Source organism: Daucus carota, chromosome 2 (assembly GCF_001625215.2).
Source record: "Daucus carota subsp. sativus chromosome 2, DH1 v3.0, whole genome shotgun sequence".
In the NCBI taxonomy this organism is placed as follows: domain Eukaryota; kingdom Viridiplantae; phylum Streptophyta; class Magnoliopsida; order Apiales; family Apiaceae; genus Daucus; species Daucus carota.
The window spans coordinates 55,649,593-55,666,266 of NC_030382.2; the positions used below are offsets into that span (position 1 = coordinate 55,649,593).

General features: G+C 34.8%; 3 protein-coding genes across 4 annotated transcripts; 1 reads left to right on the forward strand and 2 right to left on the reverse strand.

The window, feature by feature from the left end:
• Positions 1-183: 183 nt before the first annotated feature.
• LOC108208876 (phosphoribulokinase, chloroplastic) lies at positions 184-2,973 on the reverse strand. Its single transcript, XM_017379456.2, has 5 exons — positions 2,140-2,973; positions 1,284-1,368; positions 1,104-1,188; positions 749-993; positions 184-658 (listed from the first exon to the last, which is right to left on the reverse strand). The coding sequence occupies exons 1-5, from the start codon at positions 2,691-2,693 to the stop codon at positions 407-409; spliced, it is 1,221 nt and encodes a 406-aa protein (XP_017234945.1). The 5' UTR covers positions 2,694-2,973; the 3' UTR covers positions 184-406.
• A 531-nt stretch (positions 2,974-3,504) lies between these two features.
• On the reverse strand, positions 3,505-8,886 carry LOC108208878 (secretory carrier-associated membrane protein 4). Of its 2 annotated transcripts, XM_017379457.2 has the most exons (12): positions 8,652-8,886; positions 7,359-7,472; positions 7,213-7,275; positions 7,052-7,085; positions 6,838-6,960; positions 6,185-6,247; positions 5,976-6,069; positions 5,035-5,080; positions 4,893-4,960; positions 4,743-4,791; positions 4,300-4,365; positions 3,505-3,849 (listed from the first exon to the last, which is right to left on the reverse strand). In XM_017379457.2, exons 1-12 carry the CDS (start codon positions 8,706-8,708, stop codon positions 3,817-3,819), a joined length of 810 nt encoding a protein of 269 aa, XP_017234946.1. In that variant the 5' UTR covers positions 8,709-8,886; the 3' UTR covers positions 3,505-3,816. The 2 variants fall into 2 exon arrangements, with proteins under 2 accessions (XP_017234946.1, XP_017234947.1); XM_017379458.2 differs by lacking the exon at positions 6,838-6,960 and having other exon boundaries at positions 8,652-8,831.
• A 546-nt stretch (positions 8,887-9,432) lies between these two features.
• Positions 9,433-16,194, forward strand: LOC108209521 (DEAD-box ATP-dependent RNA helicase 5). Its single transcript, XM_017380466.2, has 13 exons — positions 9,433-10,121; positions 10,301-10,425; positions 11,421-11,528; positions 11,985-12,065; positions 12,995-13,073; positions 13,419-13,504; positions 13,885-13,941; positions 14,040-14,107; positions 14,384-14,452; positions 14,620-14,713; positions 15,171-15,335; positions 15,434-15,526; positions 15,842-16,194. Exons 1-13 carry the CDS (start codon positions 9,563-9,565, stop codon positions 15,932-15,934), a joined length of 1,677 nt encoding a protein of 558 aa, XP_017235955.1. The 5' UTR covers positions 9,433-9,562; the 3' UTR covers positions 15,935-16,194.
• Positions 16,195-16,674: the final 480 nt, after the last annotated feature.

A 16,674-nucleotide genomic window follows, 5' to 3' on the forward strand; every position in this document is an offset into this window, starting at 1 on the left:
TCTCTATTACAGCGTTGGATTTGATTTCGATTTGGTTGCTAATCGTTGAAATATGACATAAGATCCATATTTTAATGAAACAATGATATGTTACAAGAACTTATATGATGCATCTGCATTTTCTATCCTGTCTATGATTTAGATCCACATGAACATGCAGTGCCTATCATTATTTATCCTTAGTTGTAGACAAGCGGATATATTCTTCTTTCATATCTGAATTTCCTTCTCTCTATTACAAGCAGGCACAGAGTATCTGGAACTAAATACATATGGATAGTATCTCATCCTTATAAGGAATATTAGACTTAAAATGAAAATTGTAGGTGTGTGAATATTAAATCTACAATCACGAAGAACAAATAAAGATTAGGTGACTGCACGGCATTTCTGAGTGCATTTTGTTTTAGGCTTTTGTAGCTTGCAGAGGAGCTCCAGCCTTAGTGGCAGTAAGTTGCTCGTAAAGGTCTCGAATTTTTAATCCAACAATGGTCTGGAAAAGACCTGTTCCATTGTTACTACCAGGGAAATCAGAATGCTTTAGCATTTGCTGTGTCACCTCACCATAGAATTTGGTTGAAATGTTACTCAAATGGCTCTCGACGTAGATGAGCTCATCCAATCTGTCGAATTGTCCATCCATCTCCAACACAGAAACCTGAGGTCAACGTGTCAGAGCAAAGCGATTGTTAATATCAAATATACTCTTGTTCTAAGAAAAACTATTGGTTAAGGGGCAAGAATGTACCTCATTGCCAAAGTAGGAGTCAGGACCATAGGCAAACTTGATGCCAGGGTACGAGCAAGTGAGTTTTCTGCCACAAGGTATCCAAGAAATTGTGGAGCCTTCATCAAACAGGTAAACTGGACTGAAAAACTCTACTCCCTCTTTCATTATCAGCTTCACTCTGAGAACCTTCCCCTCATTGTCATCGGGAATGAGCTGCGTTGGCAACACTTCTATAACTGCATCTGCATATTGTTTTTGTGGGTCTGCAAAACAAAGAGCCATTAGCTAGGAAGATCGAAGAACTATGTATCAATATTCAATATCACAAGCTGAATCAACCCTACAGTAACGTATTTGGGAAAACTGTTATTACCAATGTAAGCATCGAAATCAGGCTTTCTGGCTTCAATACTGGCTTTGATACTCTCGAGGCTGTGTCCTCTTTCTGCCATGTCCCTCTGCAGTAGGAAAAAAATAAGTCTGTTAAGATTCCAAGAACCAGGTAAATTGTAACAAAGAAGGCAGGAACTAGTGGGAAACCGGAGTAGTTTACCTGAATTTTCCATGCAAACTTAACCTCATTGCTGATATCTAAGTAGATACTGAAGTCCAAGAGATCCCTCACCCTTTCATCATACCTACATAATTTTGCAACAAGATTTAGGATACTAATACGAAGCTCTCACCTGGTTCATCCCTTTGCACGTTATAACATTAGTACCTCCGCCACATGAAAATATTAAATTTCTTTAGCTTGCTTTAACTCAGTATCAAGTTTAACGTGACTGATCCGATGTTCATGTCTGTGTGCAATATGCCCATATGTTTAGTACCTAGGAAGATACTGATGGAATCTAGATGACAACTGTGTTCAGACTTCCTCGTACAGAACTAGAAAGCAGAAGCATAGAGGATGTGGATTTCGAAATTTAATTTAATTTTGATGATTTTATAAAACTAGAATTAAGCATCCCACCAAATAATTTCTTTAATTTACTAACATTTTTCCCATGGCAGAATCATAAACACTAAAATACTGGAGTACATGCTAAAAACATCAGTAGATACTATAAAAAAAAAATGCTTTTAACTTTGTCACCTCCAGTTTTACTCAAGTTACATCTAAACGGAAATGTTAGAGGTACCCAAATATTTATTATATGGCATATTGATTGATGATATTAATTGTATTATGTTGAATTGATTTTCCTGGATTGCTCACAACATCATTCGGTGGCACTATTTGGTAAATCTTTGTAGTGATCATATATCAATGTATCAAGTTGTCTTTGACCTTTATCAGAACATTAAAGTTCTTTGCTATCATATATAATCTACAGTGACTAAATTTACAATGAATATTGATAATGAATAATAATGGTACGAAAACTAGAAGATATTGCACTTACATTGGGTGTAGTCCTTCGATGACAAGGATCTTTGGTGGCTTGATGAGCTCTGGAGGGTCCAAAAGGCCAGAAACATGGTTGTAGATAGGCTTCTGAACAGCAATGCCTTCTTTAATAGCCTTAACTTGTTCATACATAAGATCAAAGTCATTGGCTTTGGGGTCAAGTGCTGTGACTCCCTTCTCTTTTCTTCCAGTTCTGTCAAGTGAATGATAATCATCCAGACATATGACAGTTGTAGTGTCACTGATCAAGGTGTTTGAATCAGGGTTCCCTCCTCTTGGTGGTTCTGCAGCACCTCCGAAAACACTTGTCAGTCTCCTCATAAAAGTACTCTTTCCGCAACCTGAATCAGCTGCTAAACCAATCACAATTGTTCCAGAGTCTGCGCATGTTATTACTGAGCTGCCTGATCTCCTGTAGTTTGTTTTCTTGGAGCCACTGCTGTAGAAAAAGACTTGATTTTGGTGAAATCCTAGGTGGGATTTTGCTGGTGTTGAGACTGAGTAGCTTGAGTTCAAAGACTTGACATTGTAAGCTGTGCAAACAGCCATCTTTTCTGGCTTAGTAGTTTGACAGTTAACTCTTTCTCTTCAAGAGGATTCCCAAGTCGGAATTTCTCAGTATATTATGTGATGGTTTTTGTGAGCATTATCAAATGGGGTTATGATTCTTGTGTGTATTTTAAGTGGAAGAGTTGAGTTTGAAAGATATGATAAAAGAATAAGAGGTTATGGTTCAACAAAAAACATGAGGCCATTTTGGTTGGATAGAAAAGTTCTTGAAATGGTGAGGGGGATGCTGATGTGTCACTGTTTGAAGATTCCTCTTTCTACCCTTTGCTTTGGACAAGTTTGCAGGTAATATACTCATATCAAGGTGAAATGAGAGAGGGGCATGGTTGTACTTCACCATTTTGCATCGGGGTAATCTTGTCATTTAGTGTTATTTTCTGTTTTGATTTATAGTTACTATATTTTGCTTGTATGTGAGGAAAAGGAAAGATGAAATTGTTGATGAGGTGAGGCATATATGTGATAAATATAGGCATGGGAGAAGCTTGGTGGTCATTGGTTTGCAGTTTGGATATCTAGCTTGCTAGGTGGCGTCAAGCTAGTGGCCACTTGAAGATGAGGAGATTATGGTGTGGAGTGGAAATGTAGAATGAAATGGAGCATAGGAAGAAGTTGTTAGGAGATATGGAGGCTGTATGTCTACTCTGTGCCATCCAATGTAAATTTTGGACAAATCAAGTTGACAAGTATGCATGTATTTGGAATTAAAAGTAAGGAGTTATTCAGATATTTTAATTGTACTTATGATGGAGTAAAGGGTTTCTGTCATTAGCTTTGGTTGTGCAAAAAAAAAAAAAAAACTCTCAACTTTAATTTCAGATATTTGAGCTGTATCTTTTCACACTTAATAACCCAGAAAATAAAAAATGAACCGCACATATGCAGTGTAAACTGTGAAGGGAAAAACACATATTCATAACCTAAGAGATTAATAAAGTTAACTTCAACATTTTGCATCCTGAAGTGCTTTTTCTATTTTAATCAAAACTAACAATCTCTTTAGAGAAAATATGAACAAAGCACTGGAAAAGTAGGCACTGAAGCACTCATGAAGCTGCAACACCAAAAATATCCAACTGCAATCCTAATTGGTGATCATGCATCACTTGTGCCCTCGAAAATATAGGTACACTTTCTGCAGAGACAAATTAAGAGAAAACAATAAGTAACCACATCATTTGGGCACCAAATTACATGGGTTCTGCCATACCCCTTTTTTCTTGATGAACTCCATGACAACAAACACAAAAAGAAGGAATTTGATTAGAATTTCCCCGTTCACTTGTTAATTGTTTGTTTGTTGGCTCTACTTTGCTAAACTTATTGAATAACATTCCATGTTAATTTCAGCAACTCAAGATTCAATACACAGTAATTCAACATTTTAATTGGAATATCATGTTGTATCACCCTCTTAAAAGAACACAAAATTGTCAGGAAATCAAGAGGATGACTGCAATTTTTCTCTGCTAATTGAGTGGCCATCAAAATTGAAACTTGGAGAAATTATGGCATGCATCAATGAGAAGAACAAAGTACTGGCAAAGTCTACTGACTAAAAATAGAATGTAAGTTTCTTGCTCACCTGAAGTACCCACAAGCTCAAAAGTGATTCGAGACAAAAGAAAGCAAAGCCAATTAGATAGAAGACCTGCCAAAACAGAAATATAGTATATACAGAATAAGACATGGAAACATATAATTCAAGGCCTCCGTATGGTTAAATTATAGTATCAAATTTTGGAAACCCAAGTCACTGTTAAAACTAAAAAGATCAATTTCTAGCTAGGATGTTGCAAATGTGCTACATTGTCATGCATAATGGTCAGAACTTCATCAATAATACTATCCTCTTACTGACCTATTTCCTTATTACCGTTAAAGTGTAGAAATGAATGAATAACGGAGATACTTCGAATTTTATCATGTCAAAATTTGAAACATCTCTAGGTCAAGTGCATTAGAGAGTTGTGCTTGAGCACATTGAGCTTCATCTCCAATTTTTATTACAATATATATGGAACTTACCCCCACCAAAACATGGTCAGAGAAGACATCAACAGCTGCAAGAATGCCCCTGAAAAATTTGCAAAAGAGAAAACCATTAATTCAAGATTCAAAGTATGATGTAACGATCATCAATGAGCAAGGAAAAAAATCTCCAGAAAAAGAACTCACGTCAATGACTTCCCATGGAAGACAATGGGAGGAGCTATGGCAGCAAATATGCAAAAGGCAATATGGAGCTGCAACAACAAAGAAAGACTTGTAATAAACAAAATGTAGCTGTTCCAAAGGATGATTTGGTAACTGAACTCACCATGTAAAACAGAAAAAACCAACTGAACTTCAAAGCACTGTCTGTCCTGCAAACCCAAAACAAAAAAAACATTGCATTCAAAAAGTCATTCATGCAACATAACACAATAACCAAAGCAGTAATAATGTCAATGATACTTATGCAAAAAAAAGAAAAGAATAATGTATGTGTTAAGCCACCAAAAAGTAGTGAAAAGAAGAACTAGTCATGTGGTGATAACCTCTATAATGCATATTATTTGATAAACCAATGTCACCAAGATGAAATTATGATAATAATATAAATATTGAAAAACTACAAGCAGCTATTCTAGTATACTGTGCTAAGATTTAGGTGCAACAAAGAATAGGATTGATATCGGAAGAGATAGAAACAACCTCTAAAATATTGACATGAGGAAGACAAAAGGTTGAATTTTAAACAATACATAATGACGTTAAAGACTGACATTTCATGAATCTACTGAAAAACGCCATCAAGTAAGATAAGCCAGCATATTAGATTGACCTTTAGTTATGTTCAAGTCACTGGCTGCCGTTCATAAATCAGTTCAGCATATTTTAGAGGGTCTTTGTAGATAAAGAATTACACCCGATATTGCTAAGACGCTTCTTACATCATGTGGTCATGGCAATGCTTTGACCAATAGTTTGACTTAGAGGGTGTTGAAGAGACTATACACATTTTAAATTTTAAAGTCGTCATGGTTTGCAGAACGATATAGTTAGCAGGTGATATTAGGTAGTTAAACTTTGGTGTCATCACTGACAATCCTGTGGATTAAACAGACAGCGTTCAAATTAAACATTTTACAGTTATGCCCATTTAAAAATAATTCTAAGAATTGGACAAAGATGGTGTGATTCTCCCTGTCTCAATTAAATGTACTTACTCTAATCTTTTTAAACACACGAAAGAACCAAGAGAAGGAATGTTGATACCTCATTGCACGATATAGTGGTCTGTACCACAAAACATATGAAAGTGGGCATCCAAGTAGCATGTAGATAGTGGCAAGGAAGAAAATCTTAACACCTACAGATACTCAAACATGTTAAATTCTCCGAAGCTTTCTAACCACATACTGATTTTGCCTAATTAGAAAGGGAAAAAAAAAAGTAAAATATAATTTTCATAATATAAAACTTACCGCCATGCTTAATCCAACAAACAGTCACAGCAATGAGGTTAAATACAAGACAAATGTTAATACCTGCATGGACATAACAAAATAATCATCAAAAAAATAAATACAGCAAATGAAACTCTCTAAAGATTATCACTTTAAAAACAAAAAATAAATAAATCCCAGCGGTCATATTACAAACCATTGAAGAATATTTTTGACCAATCTCCAGTTTGGTTCATAAGCTTAACAACATTGCACGAATTGACAAAAAAATTAACTTGATTATCATGTCTAAGCACATATACCGGAATATAACACAGTTTCGTGTATTGTTTTATGTATTTAAAGAAACTGATTCTAACAATCCAACAGCCTGGCATGCATAGTAGACCTTAGATGTCCTCTTAGAACTGGAATTTTCTAAAAGGGAATGAATTAACAATTCTAGAAACAGGCTAGCCAGATACTTAGACTATAGACAGCAACTTCCATTTTTCTTCAGAGGCGGCAACTTCCATATCTTTACAGACAGCAACTTAGCATGTCACATGCATACTTAAAAAATCATACACTATAGCTGAGTAACAGCACCAGCTCAAAGAACTGTAAGCATCCAGAAAAAGATAACTAAATCATCAACACACACTCACACACCAACAACTTAAAAATTATACCTAACCAGCTGGCAAAAGCCAAATACTGCAACCTCTGAGCATTTACTGGTATCTCATTAGCAATATCATGGTGTATAATTGGAAAAAATGGAGGCCAGTTTTTATCATCTGCTGGGACATTGGCTGAGTGGAGCATAGAAGAAGGCAAATCAAAAGAAGAATTTAAAACGTTCCACGGTCCCATTAACAGAATTATGGTCAAATCATAGCTTACCACCGGCAACAGCATCTTCTCTGCGTTTGAGGTCCTGTTAAAAGTACAAAGCAATATATACTGTCGATCATATGATATCAAAAGAAAGCAAAGAAACACAGATGGATCATTAGCATGATACATCAAGAAATAAGTACTTAATAGGAAACTTTAGAACTAACCCTTTCCCTCTTCTTTAGTTCTGCATCCCAAGCTGCTAGCTCTTTCTCCTTTTTCTTAGGATCCTACAGAACAATATACCAAAATAAACAAGGATGTCGGACAAAATTTAAGAAAGTTACATCACAAGGGACAGTTAGTTCCTTACTTTCATTGAATCTAATGGTATATCCACATTTGCATCATTTTTTTGGCCAAAACCCAGGGTATTGGCAACCATTTTTGGGATACGCGACTTCGATCCAGGATCAGCATTGCCATTCTGCAACAAACACAGCAAAATGTTATTTAAAACACATACCACTAACATAATATTAGTACATAACCCAACTCATAACAAAACCATCTCTAGTTATTATACCAAAGAAAGTCACCTTAAGACCAAAACAATTGTAGTATTTCTCTACAGTAGTCCATATCATAATCTACTACGAATTAAACATTATGTGCAAAGCAGGAATGAATGAACATTAGTAGGTAAAAAGAGCAAAGATCAAATTGGCTGGAAAGCAAGGAAGACGTTAGATGAGCAGCTCAGACTTGACAATGAAACTTAAAAGCTCTTTAACAATATGGACTTTAATAGGAGTTGATATCAGAGTAGTTGACTATTTTCCTAGAATTGAGAGATTATGCAATTGCAAATTTGGGGTCTAGTAAAGGGGTAAATGTTGTTAGTTGCTACTTACTTTAGTTTATCAGTTAGTTGCTACTTACTTCAGTTTGTTTTGGTGTATCATCCCTTGTGTCGTTATCCTTTATTCCTTTGCATTAGTGCTAATTTTACTGGTCGATAAAAACTATCACTCAGTGTTGTTTCTTTGTTTCCCATCTCTGTACAATTGCTGGTATTGTGTTAAAACAAGGGCTTCACAAAAATGATATCCCTCCCTCCCTCTCTACCTATCTATCTATCCCTCTCTCTCCCAGCCTCTCTCTCTCTCCCCCCCCCCCCCCCCCTCTCCACCTTCCCTCCTTGTAGGATCAGGCTGTACTTTAAATATATATTATACGAAGAAATATAGTTCAAATTAGTTTTGATTATCAGTCATCACCCATATATAATTGCATTCAACCAACCAAATCATCACAATTAGGTAAATTGCTAGTAACTAGAAAATGATTCGAAACATACAAAACCGCATCATGTCGCGAAACCCCAGATCTCAATCACTATAATATAATAATCCAGCAGAAAATTAATATTAACATCATAGCAGCAACTGAAGCATGCATGATGCACTAAAATAATCAAAAAATTCCCACATATTAATTCAGTCCTCAATTACTCACATTGTAAACACCCCCAACAAATAATAAACAAAAGAAAAATCAGACCATACTAAAAATAGATAGATCTATAAATAAAATAAGATAATAAAAGAAACAAGAAAACACACAGTACTACTGAATTTCATAAAAGTGAAGAAGTGAGTAATACCGAGAATGGATTGACGGCTTCCTCATCAAACGGGTTTTGATCGTCCCTGCGATTCATTCTCTCTCCCGTACTAATTACGCAAAATCTCTCTCCCGTTCTCTCTCTTTCTCTCTGGGCTGAGAGAGATGTATGGTATGGTGGTGTGTATTAATGTGAGTCGTGACAAGTGAGTAGATAGTCACTATGTAAGTTGTTAACTTTAATGTAGCGTAATATGCTGATTTCGGTTTTCATTATTTGCAAACTCGTCCCCCATTTTTTTTTTAAAGGTAAAAACCGCGTAAAATTACATTTCCGTTATGGTTTTTACGCGTTTACTAGTTTTTTTATATAATAATGAAATAGATTCAATTTTAAAATTATAATATTATTTTTTAATAATTCAGGATATTAACACATTTATAATATTTTTGACAATATTTAACTATTTGATATTCAATAAAATATCGTGCATGAAACAGTTGTTATACATATAAAAATTGTACCGTTGTCAAGTTTGACAAAACTATTACTTTTGCCAAGAAATTAAAGAATATAAGAATAATTCAAATTCATATTATTCCTCGAAATAAATTAACTTAGACTCAACTAAAAAACGGGGAACAAAATTTTCTTTTTCAATTAACGTTAACTTCTGTACTAATTCATAACCGACAGATACCCCCAGCGTAAAGCAGTAGCTGCAGTACTATCACATTAATAATCCTAGGGGTATAATAGTAAATACACATGCATAGTTACACACGCGATATTTTCTCCCATATTCATAAACCCTAAATAAGACCCAGCCTCCCTCTTTCACTTGCAGAGGGCTTTTGTGGTTTTTGCTTCTGGGGTCTTTGCTTTGTGTAACCTATACATACACACCCATTAAGCTGATTCTCCAAGCAAATCCACAAGAATCCCTCAAAATGGCGTTTGACAGTGAGAAAAAATCCAAGAAAAAGGACAGAAGTGAGCAGAAAAGAAAGCTTGATGACACTGAAGAGGTCCAAGATGTTGTGGAAACTAAAAAAGACAAGAAAAAGAAGAAAAAGGAGGCAGCTCTGGTTGATGGGTCAGTGGTTAATGGGTCAGATGGGAAGAGTAGTGCCAAGAAAATCAAGAAGGTGAAGAAAAATCAAGAAGAGGAGGGAAAGATTGATGGGTCGGGTCAAAATGGGTCAGATGAGAAGAGTGGCAAGAAAATCAAGAAGGTGAAGAAAAATCAAGAAGAGGGGGGAGAGATTGATGGGTCGGGTCAAGATTCTGGTGGGGAGGTTAGGGAGAGTAGTGAAGGTGTTGTGGTGTCTGGGAAAGGTATTGATGATTCAAAGTTTAGACCTCTGAGGTCTTTTGAGGAAGCTGGGCTTCCTGATGAGGTAATGGAGTGTTGCAAGACTTTCGACAAGCCTTCGCCTATTCAGGCGAATTCGTGGAGGTTTTTGTTGGAAGGGAGGGATTTTATTGGGATTGCGAAGACTGGATCAGGTTGATAGTTTTGTGGTGTTTTGGTGGTTTGGATTTTGTTTCTGGCTGCTATTTGTGTTTGTGAAACATGTCAATTTTGTGCTGTTGTATTATTGTATATGACTATATCAGTTATTCATGTATGTGTAATTGTTGGGTATTGTTCTTGTATGTGCTTATGTATGATTTTGTGATTACAGGTAAAACATTGGCATTTGGGGTTCCAGCTATTGTCCACGTGCTCAACAAGAAGAAAAACAAAACATGTAAACGGGTGAATCCGCAATGTCTTGTTCTTTCGCCGACTAGGGAGCTAGCTCAGCAAGTGAGTATCCTTATACTAGAGTATTTTAAGGCTTGCACTGTTTGTTATTCCAATTTAAACAAGGTTCAGTTTGACCGGGGATGCTAACTCTTTGGATACGTCAAACTCTGACTGTATAGTGTAACGTGCATCTTAAAGTGAAAATATTATCTGTGCGAAAGGAATTGGATATTTCCTACGTTGGTGTAAGGATTTAACATGCTTTTGAAGAAGTTACGTGTTTAGAATTATGATCCTTGAATGTTAATAGTACTTGTAAAATTTACTCTAGTAGTGCCCAAATTTTCCTCTTCTATGAAGAATCCCTAGAATCTATACAGTTTTTGCTGTTAACTAAGGCCATAAAAACTTTTCAGGAACTTATTGTCTGGACTGCGGATATGTAGGCTACAGTTGGTGACACACACTATGCCTTCATAAATAGGGGCAGTATTTTTAGGCTTTTAAGGAATCCCCTATCTTTCTTATGGTGTGAATTTAGGTCTCATACCAGGATCTACCCAACTTCTCTCCAAGATTTTCTGATATATATATATATATATGTGTATATTGATCTTTTTCTCGTCATGTATGATTATTTGTGGATGATACTCTTTTTTATGAACAATTATGTTATAGTCGAAATTGTATATGTAAAATTTGAGGAAGATGTTATATAATATAAATTGAGGGTGAAGTTATATATTGAAGCTTATTAGGGGAGGTATAAGCCATAAAGGATGTGTGTGAGCCATATTAAGGTTTTAGCCTTTTGTCATAAACAGGCAAGGGTTTAGGTTCAATCAGGGTGGAGATTCAATTTGTTTTAGGGAAAGAAGTTATTTTACTTTACTAAGTGCCTTCTCGGGCTTTTAGTAATTTCATTTATTTGAATATTAGGATTGCTGGTCTCATGTGAATCTAAATTTCAAAGATTTGTAATTGAAATTAATAGTAAATTGCTAATTTTGGAAATTTGTATGACTAATTTTTTTTTAAAACTTGCTTGTTAACAGATTTCAGATGTCTTATGTGATGCTGGTAAACCCAGCGGGGTAAAATCAGTTTGTATTTATGGTGGAACCTCAAAAGGACCGCAGATTTCAGCTCTCAAATCTGGAGTGGTAATATCTTTATTTCTTTTACTCTTATGTCGATTGACTTGATTTTATAGCTTCCTCCAGTTAGGTACCTTAATAGTGTATACCCTTTACTGAAAGCATCATTTTTATATTAATTTCACCTGGTTCTGACGAAGTTATATGAATAAATAACTGACCATATCATTTCTGCTGGAAAGAACTAGTCTGCAATTTAGAATGTGATGCATGTTACGGAGCTGCTCTTTACTGTTTATGGAAGGAGAAAGGGTTTTTTCAACAAATTAACTGTTAAGCTCAAATAATGATTTAATTAAGAAATCAGATGTAATGGAGCAGCAGTGTTCCACTTATTTTGAAAATAAATGAAGCTTCTTGTTATGTTTGTGATATGTAAGTGATTTTTTGGTTCATGGACATGCCTAATGTATTATCTACTAATCAATTTAATTCACTTCTGTTATAATCTTGCCTCTGCAGGACATTGTAATTGGAACTCCTGGTCGTTTAAGGGACTTGATTGAGATGGGTGTATGCTACCTGAAGGATGTATCTTACGTGGTAAGAATATCTGCTACCTTCTCTATCTTGACATTATCAAGGGTAGTGATAGCCATTTTGTCTGGTTCTTTTCTGTTACAGTGCTGATCTAGAATTTTGTGATTTATTAATCTTTTCCACAATTAAATATTTTCCTGATGACTGAGAAATTTCAATTTGTGAAGGCAATGGAACAGAAAGCTTTTCAATTCTGAAGATCTTAGTTTGAGATTTCTCTATATTTCTTTTATATATTTTGTTAGATTCTCGACAATTTGAAAGTCCTCAATATGCTCAAAGCAAGAAAAAGGCGCTGCATTAAAACCAGTAGATTACTTTGAGGCGGACAAGTTAACATATATGGAATCCTTTTCATGTCTACTCCCTCCGTCCCATATTAATCGTCTCGTTTGGCTTTTTCACAAATATCAAGAAATTTTTTTTTGCAGCTTTTGGACTGACTTACCCTGTTCATAAACTTACAAGTTACAAGTAATTACATCATATGTGAGCCAAATAAGAAAGAGAAAAAGAGTGGAATAATAATTCATTTATTATCTTTTAGCTTTTAGAAAATGTAAATCAAGTATCGAAATTCTCATTTTATATATTTTAAGGGCGGGCATATAAGCTATATAAAATAGGTACAGGAATGAAGACATAATTATAGGACAAACTAATGGGAAAATGTTGGACATAGGTAGTAAGATATTAGGAACTGTGTTTTGCATTGATGGGTCCAACATCTGTTCAGTTGCTTGTTTTCTTGGATTAATAATTTAGTTCTTAGCTATTTATATCTGTGCTTTCTAATTCTGGATTAATTTATTTGTGATCATTATTATCATCTTTCTTTATAGTCGTTCAGTTGTTGATTTTATTTTGAAATGGTTGCCCGTGTGTGGTATTGTTGCTTCTATATGTTGACCTGGGTTGATGACCCCTGGTAGGTATTAGATGAAGCTGATAGAATGCTTGACATGGGATTTGAACCTGAAGTGCGCGCCATACTGAACCAGACAAACTCTGGTAGGACATGCACTATATTTTGGTTGATCACCTGATCAGCAAATTTCTTATTCTAATTTGCATCTTGCTTATATTTTAATTTGTAGCTTGCCTAGAAAAGCCTTCTAATTACTAGTTTTGTGATATAAGTGAAGTTTTGTTGGAGGTATCTATATAGAAAGTATTGTGATCTGAAAAGTATATAATTACTGTTTTTTTTTCCCAAGTTATAATCACTGTTTTCCCCACCCCCCTTATATTCCTCTATCCCGGGTGATTGGAATTTTATCTTTTAACACCACTTTTACACGTCTTACAATTGTCAGATTTATATTTTGCATGTGGCTAATACTTTAAGCTTTCCAGTACGTCAGATGATTATGTTCAGTGCAACGTGGCCTGTATCTGTCCATCAATTAGCTCAAGAGTTCATGGATCCTAACCCAGTCAAGGTGCATTGAAGTGCTGAATACTTTATTAATACCTTTTTGATTTGCCATATATTAAAACAAATATTCCCACCGTCCTCTGGATTGTTAACATTTTTGAGAGCGGGTTCGGCACGATTTGTAAGGCTCATGTATAGTATAGTTTCATTATTTATTTTAACTTTTTTTTATTGTGAATAAAAATTTAAAGGTCAAACTTTTATTCAGAATAAGAAAATTTCAAAAATAAGTTATGGAACTAAGTATATTTTATGTACGTCTTAAAATGTGTGTCAAGCAATGTGAAAAAAAGTGTTAACAATCCAAAGGGACGGAGGGAGTAACAAACAAGACTTTCTATTGTTGTTGTATTTGGATTACCACTAAACAAATCTTTGTTTCAGGTGGTTGTAGGATCTGAGGATTTGGCTGCCAACCATGATGTCATGCAGATTGTGGAGGTACATCAGTAACCACAACTATATATATTTGTATGAATGTATAGTCATTCTTATTGCTTATGTTATCTTTTGATTACTATTCTCTTGTTAAAATGTAGGTCTTGGAAGATCGTGCACGAGATGAGCGTTTGGTCACTTTGCTAGATAAATACCACAAGTCTCGGAGGTGCTTAATAAATTTATTTTGATGTTCCAGTAATTTGCCTTATTCGACAAAGTCCATTTTTCTCACGGTGTTACATTTTTAAGTTTGTATTGTGTCATCACAGAACTGCTTGTAAGTTTTTCTAGTGTTAATTTACTTTTTTGCTGCCATATTACCTTTTTATGTGCAATAGTTCACAACTCACAAGTTCAAATGCTTTAAAGTTGGAGTATTGGCTTGTGTACTGTGATTCAACCCCTAGTCTAAGCTAATGCAGGGACTTTTATGTTTGTGCAGTAATAGAGTCTTGGTTTTTGTGCTGTACAAAAAGGAAGCATCCCGAGTTGAAACTATGCTGCAGAGAAGGTATTTTCTATTATAACTTCATGTTGTTACTGGATGTGTTTGTAATTAAATATTTCGAGTTGAGTAAATATAAACTCTTATGCAGACCGAAAATTATTCACTATGCAAGTATATTGATTTTGACAAACATATATGTATTCATTGACATTGATCTATCTGATATCCAGGGGTTGGAAAGTAGTTTCTATTAGTGGGGATAAAGCACAACATGCACGTACAAATGCACTGTCATTATTCAAGGATGGAAGCTGTCCTCTCCTGGTATGTCAGTTGCAGAAAAGTACTAAATATTATGAATTTGGTAGATATTTATATTTTTTTGTTTATGTTCTACTCCCTCCGTTTTGAAATATAGGTCGCTTGACTTTTTGGCACACACTTCTAAGTCCTTTGACCGCATAGTCAAAATTATTATTTTTAAAATTATCTTTCTTTGAATTATAATATTAATCATATATTTTTATTCAAAAAAAAGAAAATTCCAAAAATAATGATTTTTACTATGCGGTCAAACGACTTAGAAGTGTGTGTCAAAAAGTCAAACGACTTATATTTCAAAACAGAGGGAGTAGTATCTTTTTGTACCATCAAGTTACAAGTTATGAATATACTTTTAACTTCCACTGGAAAAATCTTTGGCATGGTAAGCAAGATCACGAACCAAAAAGAAAATATCAGACAATTTTCAATGATGTCCTGATGATGCTATATTTCACAGATAGCAACTGATGTGGCTGCTCGAGGATTGGATATTCCAGATGTCGAAGTAGTTATAAATTATAGTTTTCCACTAACAACAGAGGATTATGTCCACCGAATTGGAAGGACCGGACGAGCTGGTAAAAAGGGTGTAGCACACACATTCTTCACAAAGGAAAACAAGGTAACTGTCCAATAACTTATCACTGGCTTTACATTAAATTTGAGTGAACTGTTGATGTTATTGTTGGGCTGTTTTTTATGCAAACTCATTCATTTTAGGGACTATCCGGTGAGCTGATAAATGTTTTGAGAGAAGCTGGACAGGTTGTACCAGCAGCACTTATGAATTTTGGTACACATGTTAAGAAAAAGGTATATTTCTTTTTCTCCATATTTATTTGAGCTTTCTCATGGTATTTCACTCTTATAACCAGGTAAAAGCAGTTGTTATATTCAGAAAAGCTAGTAAAAATCACTGTAATATTAAAACAAGCACGCACTATTGGTTTGAGGTTTAATCATGTTAGCATCTGTAAAGTTCATAAATAGTATGCTGTACATTTGTGCTGGTAAAAAAAAATTATTCTGCAAGACTTGAGGGGTACTCATATTCTTCCTTGTCCAGCTACGCTATTTTTTTATGTAACAAGTTGAGTTTTCATTTGTCTCTTGTTTTTGTCGATTTAGGAATCCAAGCTATATGGAGCACATTTTAAGGAAATTGATGCAAATGCTCCCAAAGCAACAAAAATAAAATTTGATTCTGATGATGAAGATTGATTCTAGAATTATGCAAGCGGAATCGGGAAATTGAGTTCTAGGATCTTCCAAGTTCTAATATCCAGTTTATTGTTGGGTAGTAGGCAATTTTGACATGGGTAGTAAGAGAATATTTTTTTATTGAGCAACAGACTTGATATATTTATAGAGTACATTACAGTGCACTAGTCGGAACTCGGATGTTGCATGCCCGAGCATTTTAACAATACCATAATAGCAGGTTGTATGCTTTTCATTGTATAGACCCTTTTTTTCTCTTATATGCCTCGGATGTTATTGTTGGCATTTTGGATTATAATTTTCTAAAAATTAGTGAGCAATAATCACTATAGAGTCTCTTTATGATTTGACTCCAACACTCTTCCTCAAAATACATCTCTATCTATTTTATGTTCTTATAAGCTTCACGTATTTCACAGCTAAGCTATATATGTCTCACTACATATTAATTGTGGGTGCATGTTAGAGGCAAAATAAAATCAATATATATATTAGTATAAATGTATAATATTATATGAGGAAGAGAGTTTTAGAGCTCTTAAATTCACAAGCAATATATAGGAGATTCTTAGAACTTTCGGGACCAAACTCTTTAAAATTTAACTTGATGATGAACGGAGCATCCTGGTAGTTGCTGTGAGACGTTCATTTAAATTTAATGTTGCTAATTTAAAGTGAATTTGGACTTTATTTTTGTAATTAGTAGAATAGTAATTTTCAAAAAAGTTATTGTGCTAACT

Excerpts from the sequence above, each read along its gene's own strand:
- LOC108209521 (XM_017380466.2), top strand. The coding sequence starts at position 9,563 with ATGGCGTTTGACAGTGAGAAAAAATCCAAGAAAAAGGACAGAAGTGAG. Across the intron at positions 10,122-10,300 it reads GATTGCGAAGACTGGATCAG|GTAAAACATTGGCATTTGGG; the intron begins GTTGATAGTTTT and ends TTGTGATTACAG. Across the intron at positions 14,108-14,383 it reads AAATACCACAAGTCTCGGAG|TAATAGAGTCTTGGTTTTTG; the intron begins GTGCTTAATAAA and ends ATGTTTGTGCAG.
- LOC108208876 (XM_017379456.2), bottom strand. The coding sequence starts at position 2,693 with ATGGCTGTTTGCACAGCTTACAATGTCAAGTCTTTGAACTCAAGCTAC. Across the intron at positions 1,369-2,139 it reads ATCGAAGGACTACACCCAAT|GTATGATGAAAGGGTGAGGG; the intron begins GTAAGTGCAATA and ends AAAATTATGTAG. Across the intron at positions 994-1,103 it reads TGATTTCGATGCTTACATTG|ACCCACAAAAACAATATGCA; the intron begins GTAATAACAGTT and ends TTTGTTTTGCAG.
- LOC108208878 (XM_017379457.2), bottom strand. The coding sequence starts at position 8,708 with ATGAATCGCAGGGACGATCAAAACCCGTTTGATGAGGAAGCCGTCAAT. Across the intron at positions 7,086-7,212 it reads AACTAAAGAAGAGGGAAAGG|GACCTCAAACGCAGAGAAGA; the intron begins GTTAGTTCTAAA and ends TACTTTTAACAG. Across the intron at positions 6,961-7,051 it reads AGAAGATGCTGTTGCCGGTG|CCAATGTCCCAGCAGATGAT; the intron begins GTAAGCTATGAT and ends TGCTCCACTCAG.